Here is a 12,291-nt window from a genome sequence, read left to right on the forward strand (position 1 = left end):
GTTAGATGCAATATCTGTTAACTGTAAAGCACTAAAGCAGAAGTTTTTAAAGCAGCTTGCTTTAGAACACCATCCCAGCATCTGAAAAGATCCCACTCCTATATATGGGACTGCAGCTTCAACGCCCTGGGTGGAATTTAGAGACAGAATGATGATTTCAAAGGAAGCTTATTCAGCTGTAACAATCCGATGAGGAATTCAGTCTCAGGTGGTGGTTGAAGTTTGCAGTCGGTCTCTGAGCAGAGGGGATTTTCTAACCTCTATTTATTTCCTTTAAGCTTCACTGCTTTGTACAACAAAAAATAAAAAATCATGTGCATTCACAGTCTCAAGCTGTGTTTATTGTGTACATATTGTATACATCACATAGATAAATCATTTTAAGTAAGGGCTTAATGATATTTAAAGAAAATACAAGCTGTTATACTTACCTCCTAACATTATTTAAATGGATTATATTTTCAGAGCATTTCTAGAGACTAAAAGACAATAAAAAGCCCTTTAGGCTAGTTTAAGTACCAATTCTCACTATTAACTAATTGGTTATGACCTTCCTATTATTAAGATATAGTCTGTTTATTTGTAAAGTATAATCTTATTTTACATCATTAACCTAATCCCAACTACTAGCTTACTGTTAATATTAAGTCTATATATAATCTATAAATTTTAATAATATATCGATATTAATTTATCTATTAAAAATAGGCAAATTAGTAGTTTATTGTTAATAGCTAATAGCTAAAATAAGGTATATACGCAGCGACTTTTAACTGATTTTTTTTCCCGCTAGCCAGCTCAAGTGCTTTCAGTGAACTGTCATGCCATCGTGAAAATCGATATGTTTAATTTTTAAAAAAAGATGATCTTTATTGCCTTATTGATTGACTTACGTTATAAAGTGTCTCTTAGACTGGACAAGAAGCACTCCATTACATTCCTTTGTTCTGCACCATGTCTTTAAAATATGGTAATTTATTTTACCACAGTATTTTCAATAGAGTTTCAATGCTCGCCTGCTGCTTTCATTTAAATGGCCTTTCATCTCGTTTTACGCTTCAATAACTAAATGAATTCTTAAGTCTTTTTAACGGAGTATATTTTAATTAAATTACATTATCATTAACCTTATAAAATTGAAAAGTCACATTAACCTTTCATCTGTGGCTGTGGCTTTCATCTGTGGCTGAAAATGCTGTGTGCATTTAGCCCATTGCACCTTATATACTCCAATCTAAATGAATAATGCATAAAAATACTATATAACAAAACAATTTCATCCGAATAACAAATGCACACTTCTTCCTTAGTTTTGTAGGATGTGCTGCTCTCCAGGTGGCCTGAAAATAGTCAACTGGTGTGGGTGAAAATTATGATTATTTGTAGAACAGCAGCACTATCATTAACCTGTCAAAGTCATTGTGGTTGGAGTTGTGTGAAGCCTCACCATAACAGTTGCAGGAAATATCATGCTGTGCTGCGAACTTTTGGAGGTTGTTCGTGATATGATATCAGATGTGAGGATTTTCTAGGCCTTGCAGGAAAGTTCCTCAGATTTCAGCTCCGGGATGGGTCTGTCACGGAACTCTTCAGGGCTAGCGCACCGAAGTCTCTGCCGAGGAGAATGGTTAGCCTTCGTCTGGGCTAGGTAATGTACCAGCGAGTTGATACTGCAGTCACATTTCCATGGGTTATCGTGCAGAAACACCTCCTTCAACCCTAAATCAACCAGAGATGCCATTAACACCTTACACCTTTAAAAGTGTCATTGTCACAGTGCAACTATTCATTTCACCACTGGGTATTACTAATTAATTAGATTATGGATAAGATTAGAATGTGAGTTAAGTTCAGTTACATGTAATTATGCATTATTATTTGTAATTACATTAGTAAGTACATGAAAAGTGTAACAAGGACATTCTTACGTTGCAGATACAGATATTTTGCAGATATTAATGCATTTTATACTACAAAACACTAAACACACTTCCTCTGTTAGTAATTATGTGGACTAAGTTATCTAACTTTGATATTTAGATACAATTCTTAATTAATAATGATACATAATGTATCAGAGACCAATAATGCTTATTGTTATTGTTGGTGTAATCAGCCTAGTAAAACATTAATATATTGGACAATAAATAATGAGTTGTGGACAAATAATGATCCACTTCACATGCGTGTTGTCTGAAATACATATCAAATTGAGTTTTATTGGCCTAAATATTAGTTATCGGTTTCCTAAACAGTATTTAGTTTAGCATCCACACTACAAAAGCAACCTGATCAAATGCACTTTTGGCCATCTCTGGAAGTGAGCAAAAGTGGACAAGTTTAGGTTACACCCTCTTACATTAACTTGTGATTTTTTTTAAGTATTGCATTGCAAATCAGTATGTGATTTGTCAAGTACGCAAAGCTCTTTATCTTCTGTATTATTCAACAATGTCAAGACTAAAATGATTATATGATATGACCAACACAACATTAGTGCTCTATGTAATTAAGAACTTTAATTATCTTCCTAAAATAAGCATTTCACACTTGGCCACACTACATAAAAACAATCATAATTCCTCAATTATAGTTTCAGTTTTAGCAGTTTACCCAATTAGTCATCAAAATTATTTTTAATCGACCAGTTTGTGCAAAGCTTTCCTATGCTGATGTTAAATGTCTACTTCACTACTATACATCGGCAAAAAATCATGTCTGCAATAATCTGTGTGTGTAAAAACCAAAGAATACTGTCGGCTAAGAGGTCCACAAACTGCTGCTAGATGGTGAATTATCAAAGTAGGACTGTGCGATTTTAGGAATTTTTTTTTCTTTACATATATTGCGATGTCGATTTGATTTGTGATTTAGTTTTGTAGTCAAGCTCAATAATCTCTATCGCAGCTTCTTACTGCTAAAACGCAGTGAGTGTTAGTTAAAAAAAGGAACTGAAAAGATATTAACTTACCTAAACATTTACTGAAACTGTTTTTAAAATATTCAGAAATGAAACACTTATTTTTCTCTACACTGCAAAAAATGGCCGTGATTTCAACGGTAAAAAACTGTAAAAATGCTACAGTACAAATCCGTAACCTGGTTAACGGTGTGTTTTCTTAATATATACGGCAAATAACTGTAAATTTACTTTCCCAGAATTCCCTGTATTGCACATCACTTTTTATGCTTTTTGTTGACATTACTATGGATCTTTTTAGTTGTTTCCCCATCAGTTATGTACATTAGAGATTTATGTTACATCTAATGTTGATAAACAATGTTTATTTCATGACTATAATTTTTTGCGTGTTACCATAATGGTGTTTAGTAGCTGTGTAAATGACACCTTCTATATATTAATACACTTTTCTGCTTGTGGGAAAAGTTGTTTGTGATGAGCATTGGTTCATTATGTAACTTTCTCATCACCATCTGCATATGGCTGTGCTAACGTGTCTAACTGTGTAACAAAAGATGTATAGATGTCGTGAACTCAAAAGTACAGACATATTACCTCTATAAATTAATAAAATACGGTAGTTTACCGTAAAAATAAGAAATTACTTTTACGGTTTGTACCGTATTTTTAACAGTAAAATAGAATGGAAATCTGCTGCTCCTTCTGCAGACTGTCTTACTCTCGCATCCAGTGTTAACACTGTAATTACCCTGTTAACAGTGTAAAAATCAGATTATATAATATTGAGATATTATTGCAAATGCAATTAATCATGAAAACACATCTCAAAAGCAAGTAAACAGGGTCTTATGTAAACCGCTTGAAAAACAAGTTTGATCAGGTTGGGGAATCAGTGCTTTCATTAAATCAATATTTAACTAGTCTTTCAGGCAGTTCACCTATTTAAATATAGTACTTACCTTGCATGTTGGCTAGCATGTTGCCATCAATTGCATGAAGTCGATTCCCACTTAATCCCACGTGAGTCAGTTTAGGTGTGTGGAGGAAAACATCTGCAGGCAGACTCTCAATTTCGTTCTTTCTGATATAAAGCTCCTGCAGGTTTGAAAGACCCTCCAGAGTGGACACAGTTAGAGTGGAGAGCAAATTGTTGTCTAGCACCAGCATCTCAAGACCAGTCAGGGGTCCAAACGTACCAGCTTGGATACTCTTCAGCTTGTTGTTGTCCATGTTGAGAAAAAGCAACTCTCCAAGTCCAACAAAGGCTTTGGGTGAGATTCGATGGAGGTGGTTCAAAGACAGGTCAAGGACTTTGAGGGCAATCAGAGGTTTGAATGCATTTGGTGGAAGAGCAGTGAGAGCATTCAGGGGCAGATCCAACTCTGACAGGTTCCTCATTCCAATGAACATGTTAGGTTTGAGGCTAGCTATCTGATTCTGGCCCAGCATGAGAAAACGCAGGTTTAGGAGATCTTTGAAGCCCTTCACTGGGATCTTGGATATTCGGTTTCCTTGTAAATTCAAAAGCATTAGACGCTGGGCTCCAGCAAATGCTTGAGGGTGTATTGATTTGATTGAGTTTCGCTCCAACTTTACACTCTCGATTTTTGGAACGGAGCTCAGGATGTTGCCTGGCAGGTCCTGCAGTAAGTTTTCACCTTGAAAATAAAATACAAAAAAGAAATTGCAAGAGGAGCGTTTAATTTGTAATGCTTAACATTTTGACTAGTGTAGCAATACAACAGTTCGGTTTCAGAAGAAAAATCCACATTGATTATCTCCATATAGGGGAGATTGTTAATTATTATAATTGTTGTTGATTTTTTTTACCTATAAACCTGTAAAAACAGACCTACTATGATGTCTATTGTTGTTGATCAATAGTATCTGAATTATTTTAGCCTACTTTTGAAACAATGATTTTTAACTTATTATTTTTCTAAATAAATTTATTTATTTATTTATTAATTACATTGATTTATAAAGAATCTGAATAAGGAACTCCAACTGTATCGAGGGAACATTTCATAGATCACTTGGAGTAGGGCTAACTTAAGCCACGGTCACTCTAGATTTTGATTATGACGTCACACTCTACAGTGTCTTAATCTTTTTAAACATAATTTAAAATATGACAACCAAAATATTTTAGATCATGATTTCAGAAGGAACAAGGATGCAAAAAGATCTATGATAAGTACCATTTATAGTTCAATTATTCCTTTATATTTTGTCATGACGATTTACTATTAGCAGCACTATTACAATCAGGTTTTCATCCCAAATATGTATGCCTCTGCTCACCCATTTTCAGGATCCATGAGTCGAGAGGGAGTTTGGCTGGGATGCTTTGAAGTCCCCTTTTCTGACAGTTGACTTCAGTCTTCTCCGCACTGGATTTCTGGCTGCATTTACAAGCAGTGGGGCAGTTTTCCAAGGCTTCTGCAACCCACAGCCACAGCATGGCTAACCCTGCAACCAGCTTCATAGCCCTAAAAACAAGCCGAGCCACTGATTTAATTATGTCAGGAAGGACCTTATAATCCCACTGAAAAGAGCATTAGGGGTATTACTCCAAAGAGAAACCCACACACACAAAAAAAACGTTTGTGTTGGATGTAAATTACTCTTGCAGGCTTACCTTGTGGCCAGATGCTTAATTGAACTTCAACGTCGAAATTCACCACCAAGCCTGCAGCCGGTCTGAGCTCGGATGAGGTCTCAAATGAGCTGAAATGTTGGCCCCTGAAGCAAACTGTGAGCTCTGTAAACTCCCCAGCGCAGCACATTGGTGAGAAAAATGACATGCACAGATCATGACAGGTTTCCCTGCCAAATGAACTCTTGCATCCCTGGAGAAAAACACGCAGGCATGTGTTTTTCGTGTGGGTGTGCGAATTCACAGGGCACCTTATGCATGGCTTTGATTGTTTAACTTGGCACAGGTAGGGTCTGGTTCATGGCAGATTGATGTCACTGTTATTTCAGTGAGCACACATGATAATAAGGCTGGTCAGTGAGCGCGAGTGATCGGTGGAGGCGCCATAACCGCTCTGCCCTGCGAAAGCCTGCTGTGCTGATAAGGACAAGGACCTCATACATCTCCCCCCTTGGGCTTTTCTCTGCATTGTCCGCCAAGATTAACAGCAAGAACGAGTCACAGTTTCTCAGTTTCTTGTGAGCATCATCAGTGTCACTCTCATTTATGCGGCCGTGGAGCTTTGAAAGACGAGGGCTGGCTGCAGGAAACGCACTGAGATGTTATTATAGCTGTGTCTTTAAGTTTGACGTGTCTGTTCACTGAGATGATTTTATTGCGCGATAAAGACGAAAGCTCTTTCAAGGCCCGCCAACAGCAACACAATATGCAAGCCATCTGGAGCAGCATAATTATAATTTCTCCAGCTCCAAGCTGAGAAAAAACCAACGCACCGCCTCTCGCCACCCAAAAAGAGGAGCAGTCAGAGCTGATAAAAAACGCCTGCGTGATTCTGATTAATAGGAATGTGTTAATGTTGCATCTGTTCTTTAACAATTATTAATTTCTCAAGCAAACAAACAAAAACAACACAAGCATCTAGGCAATTCAAAGATTAAAGTGCACTTCATTGCTCGCTTTTACTGTGTTTGTTAAAAGTCATATATGCTTATAAACATCTGATATGGCAATATATGAAGAGTTCAGATGCAAAAAAAAAACGCCATTTTAAATTTCCACTGAAAATGAACATTTCTTCTCACCCTCCTTTGTTTAGTGATGTTTTATAAACAAATTTCGGGAGGAGCACGCGCAGAAGTTTCAGTAACAAATATGTCATTGACAATTATTCTATTATCCAATCAGTTCTTGACCAAACCCCTATATATACCAAAGCTGTCTTACCTGCAGCATCTTACGACTTTAGCATCCCTCCACCACCCCGTCACCTCACCTCTTAAGCATTATGAGATACATTTTGCTCTTTACTCTTCATATGCAAATTACATGTTACACACACACAAGTTCATATTTGGATTTACAAGGACTTCTGGTAATATGGCAGAGTAAGAAGTTGCCAGTTTCTGTTCTAAATATTACTTTCAATCATTTTGATTACTCTGAGTTCTCTATACGCATTAAGCGCATCTGATATTTTACACAAGACTAATAAGACATTGTTGAAAGCACTGAACACTGAAATAACCGAGTAGGATAACGTGCATGCAGTAGGCATGGCGGCTTCGACACAGGGAGATGACATCCGCGAGCTTCTCGAGGGCATCAGATCAGAGGTCGCAGCGCTCAGAATGGAGATTCTTTCCAAGCAAAGAAACTCCATTTCAGCTGAGAAAGCATCACTGCAAACCCAGGGGGGAAAACTGAAAGATGTCGAGGAATCATATTTGGATTTGCATATTTATGTCATATGTACAACGTATAATTCTAAATATTTCAAAAGGGACTTTACATATATACTTTTTCAATCATTGCAATTACAAATTCGTACATGTTCAAATGTACATACTTGTAATTAGCATATTTTGTCATATTATATTTATACAGGCTGTTTTCACATGATATAATTAAATGATGTGCAAAATTCAGATGGAGGGCAGGAAGTGACTCTTCTACATAGGAATTGCTGTCAGAAGATTTATATTTATTTTATAATTGTTTAATAAACAACCGTAACATTAACATCGAGATGCGCAGAAGCGGTGAATGTTTGTTGATGATAAATTCATTGACCAAACATAAAAGAAATGCAACCCTTGCGACAAAACCAGACGATTATTATTGTGGAGCATTTTCACCCCTTACAAAAATAAATAAATAAATAATAATGTAGACTATGCGTCCACGCTTTCGTATGCTTTCATCTTTCGTGATGTCTGGAAGATATCCGCGTGGGGGAAAAACTATAGTAATTTATAAAAAACATGTTTTTGAACCACATAGTAAAGTGTATAATGTGTACAACTCTTTGATAATGAATGCTACCGAATACTGTACCATAGTAAACTGATGAACTGTAATAAATACAGTAACACTAGTGTAAACTGTGGTGCATTGACGGTGTAAAATTAAAGCGCAGAAAACTGAAGCCTATTGAATAATTAGTTTATTACTACAGTTGTGTTGTACCACAGCAACAATAATTACTATGACAGTTTAAGCCATTATCTATAATATGCTTCCAAACATTATAGTATTTACTATAATTTTTTCATGTAACGTAATAGCTTATAGTATCTACCGCCTTGATGATAGGCAAATATATTTTAGTTCAGTAGAAAACTCGATCCTCTTCATTATATATAGATCATGCCCAACATATGTGGTTATTTTCTATTTAGATGTTATGTTCTATTTAAAGGTATAAATCACAAAAATATGTACTTTTCTCTATGTCTCCCATTCAGTTTTTTTACTTCCTGCCCTCTATCTATATTTCGTGAGTCACCAGAACCACGTGATTGAAAACAACCTATATGGGCTTTTTCTCTGCACTGAATCCCTTCCCAACCTCAAGGTGGATTTGTTGCTGCAAAATAAAATTGTGCCTTGGATGCATTTTTTCAACATGCCACATGCTGATCCGCTAAAGTGTACCAAAGCTGGACAAATTCCTATAATTTCCAGTGCTGTAATAAATTGAAAATGGACTCAATCAAGCGCAGCATGGAGCTGACAAGAACACAAAGACCCTGGCTGAAGACAATACCCCACGTTATTAGAGGTCATGAACATTCTCAGATTTACGTCCACCCCCAATTCCTTGGCTCTATTAAAAATCTCAATCTTGCTCTGCATGAATGGAAACAATGGGTAACCTTTAATATCAGTCTCTGGCGAGTTATGATAAATGTACTCGGTTTGGAAAAACTCCAGGGAGTGTGTAGACCAAGGCTATTCGACTGGTGGCCAAAGGGCCAAATGCGACCTGCCAATCATCTCCATTTGGCCTGAGGGCAAACAGAGCACATGTAGGATCCACACACACCTCAACATTTTTTTGAATTGATTACTTTGTCAACAAGGTTACAACACTGGATCAATGTTTCACAGTCAAAAACTAACCTAATGAACAAAATATCAGTGACTGACATGTGCTTGTGTGATGGGTTAAGAGATACCTGTAAGTGTAGTTTAGAAAATATATAAAGACAATATCATAAGCCATAACCAATGGAGAGAAATAATGTAGACACTGTATACATATGTCGACACTCTGTCTTTCCATGCTAGCCAAGTTATCAAATGCATAATACTTTAAAAAGAATTTTGAACTGTACATGTTTAGTCGTTTTATGTTTGGCAATGGCAAGTATCAGTGAATTTCTCATGTTTCTTATATTATATATATATATATATATATATATATATATATATATATATATATATATATATATATATATATATATATATATATATATATATATATATATATATATATATATATATATATACACACACACATATATACACATACACATCTGGGAACACAATATCTACAACCTTTGATATAGGCTGTCTCTCATCATTGACAATCATGATAGCCTTATATGTACTCTTTCTTTGTATATACTATCAATGCTCTTTAGTTTTATTCCCAACAACTTACTGGCTGTTGTTACCACCTTCCCTAGTGACCTCTTCTGGGCCTCAGAAGCATTTCCATACCAAAAGATCAAACAATTATTGCATATTTGCAACATGGTCCTAATGCCAACCGTCAGTGGTGATCCAGTATGAGGGCCCTTTCAATGCTGCTTGCAGCTATAATGTATATTACATTTCATATAGTGTTTTCTTTGTTTATACCTTGCATATTTATGTTTATAAGTGAATGTGTATATACGGTGGTTAACACATAGGTCTGACTGCCAGAATATTTTAACATAACGCAATAAAAATTAAATGTTAACTTTTATTAAGCGTTACTGTTGATAGTGTCACTCCTTTTCTACATTTTGTCTTAATAATGCAAAACAATAACAACAGCATGTAAAGCATCTTGAAAAGATTTTTAAATGATTGGTTTTCTTAAAATGAATTCACAACTAAAAATTAAATATAAACTATTTTGTTTTTAAAACTAAATCTTTACTGATTTGATTGCTGGACTCCATGATTGAGGATGGGGGATACATTTGCGCAGATGTAATAAACATTAAACTTTTATTTTTTTTTAGACACTCATCATACAAAATATGATTGAAAATGATTTCATATATAATTTATAGGTATAATTTAATGCAGGGCAATGCAGTGGCGCAGTAGGTAGTGCTGTTGCCTCAACGCAAGAAGGTTGCTGGTTCGAGCCTCAGCTGGGTCAGTTGGCGTTTCTGTGTGGAGCTTGCATGTTCTCCCTGCGTTCGTGTGGGTTTCCTCCGGGTGCTCCGGTTTCCCCCACAATCTTAAGACATGCGGTACAGGTGAATTGGATAGGCTAAATTGTCCATAGTGTATGAATGTGAGTGAGTGTGCATGGATGTTTCCCAGAGATGGGTTGCGGCTGGAAGGACATCCGCTACGTAAAACATGTGCTGGATAAGTTGGCGGTTCATTCCGCTGTGGCGACCCCGGATTAATAAAGGGACTAAGCCAAAAAGAAAATGAATGAATGAATTTATGCTACTCGGTTATTATTTGGGGGCCCTCAGATTTCCTGGGGCCCTAAGCGGCCGCTTCTCTGGCTGCAGACTCAGTGCAAATGCAATCTTAGCTGCATCCATTGCTTTTTAATAGGCTCACCTAACCCCACACTTAACCCTACCCCTTACAGTGACATCACTAGCTTCAATGAGTGCATTGTGTCTGACATTGCAAATCTGAGTGATGCAATCTCAGCTTGCATCATGAAGGCTACATCCAGATACTACTGGCTTATCGTGCTTATTGGTTAAATCCACCCCTGTACATGGTTAGAAGCCCAAATTTAGGTCAAATATGGACAAGCACAACCATTATGTTCAATTAGTAAATTGTTATAACAGCATAAATGTTTTTTTTAACCCAAAGATTGGGTTTGTCCATACTGCACAAAAATTTGGTATAAGAACAGCATTTTTGAGAGTGTAGTGTTGCCAGGAAGAGACTGGGATCTCTATTTTTCAATTGATAATTTCAGCCTTCAATGGAGCTAGCTGAATAACTCTGCAACACAACTGAGTGATTTTGTAAATGGATATAAAAAAATTTTCCCCAAAAACAATATTTTACATTATATTCCCCAAATCACAGGGAAGATGAAAATACTAGTTTGAAAATGAGTAGCACTTCACACAGATCCAGACTAACAGATGCTGTTCGTAATAAAGCACAATTTAGCATGACACTAACGCCAATTAGCTTTCTAATGTGCACATTCACGGGTACTTCATTTGTTGCGTGTTGGCCAAGGAATGAAATGGCTTCATGCATCAGTCACTTTGTCATTTCCCTTGATGAGGGAACTGATACTCTGACACTAGATCCCTCACCCCAGGAGCCCAAAATAAACATCCGTGTGCCAGCTGACCTATCACACATCAAACCTTACATCATTTGAGCATCACACTGATGACATCTAGTGCTAGACTGGAGCTAATGCATGAGAACATCACACACACTTTTAGGGAACACATGTAACAAGGAATAATTAAGTAGTCTGCAAGAGTGCCCCAGGTATCAAGAAGATTAAAAAAACACTTTCACTGCTTCAGAGTAGAATTTGGGGTTCAGATCATTTGTGTTTAGAAAGTGATGAAATCACAAAACCTTTATTTGACATTGCTTAAAAGGATAGTTCACCCAAAAATGAAAATTCTGTTATTTACTCATTCTCCACTAGTTCCACACCCGTATTTCTTTTTTTGTTAAACACAAAAGATGATTTTTTTTTAAGAAAGCTGAAAACATCTAACAACAAATCAACTTCAAAATATTTTCTTCTGTGTTCAACAAAAGAAAGAAACTTAAAGGAGAGTAAAATTTTCATTTTGGGTGAACTATCACATGTAATTCCCATTTTGTGACAGCCAAAGAATAGCATGTAATCTGTAACCTACCAGCATCAGTTGTGTTGCTTCACTGCCATTCACAAATCCTCATGCGATCCTATAGTCCCCATCATATAGGTCACGGTCATTAGAAGTGGCAGTTTGGGTACTTTTTTCTTACTGTGAATTTAAACATACATCTTTTGTAATACACTGTACTGTATATAGAAGGAAGCATGAAATTTCAAAAGAAAAATTTATAGTAGTGCTGTCAAATTAAATAGTGCATCCAAAAATTATACTGTGTATATGTATGTATACACACACATACTGTACATAATATACAAAAATATATTTACACTTATATATACACATTTTATATTTTTTATATATGAATATAAATA

General features: G+C 36.1%; 1 protein-coding gene across 1 annotated transcript; it reads right to left on the reverse strand.

Moving 5' to 3' along the window:
* Positions 1–719: 719 nt before the first annotated feature.
* Positions 720–5,672, reverse strand: si:dkey-1j5.4 (leucine-rich repeat-containing protein 15). Its single transcript, XM_056445564.1, has 4 exons — positions 5,565–5,672; positions 5,228–5,415; positions 3,883–4,581; positions 720–1,719 (listed from the first exon to the last, which is right to left on the reverse strand). Exons 2-4 carry the CDS (start codon positions 5,409–5,411, stop codon positions 1,529–1,531), a joined length of 1,074 nt encoding a protein of 357 aa, XP_056301539.1. The 5' UTR covers positions 5,412–5,415; positions 5,565–5,672; the 3' UTR covers positions 720–1,528.
* Between the last annotated feature and the right edge of the window lie 6,619 nt (positions 5,673–12,291).

The sequence above is a fragment of the Danio aesculapii genome, chromosome 20 (assembly GCF_903798145.1).
Source record: "Danio aesculapii chromosome 20, fDanAes4.1, whole genome shotgun sequence".
NCBI lineage: Eukaryota > Metazoa > Chordata > Actinopteri > Cypriniformes > Danionidae > Danio > Danio aesculapii.

Coding starts and splice junctions, on each gene's coding strand:
- si:dkey-1j5.4 (XM_056445564.1), bottom strand. CDS start 5,411: ATGAAGCTGGTTGCAGGGTTAGCCATGCTGTGGCTGTGGGTTGCAGAA. Junction 4,582..5,227: donor CTCATGGATCCTGAAAATGG/GTGAGCAGAGGC, acceptor TTTATTTTCAAG/GTGAAAACTTACTGCAGGAC. Junction 1,720..3,882: donor CATGCTAGCCAACATGCAAG/GTAAGTACTATA, acceptor TGGTTGATTTAG/GGTTGAAGGAGGTGTTTCTG.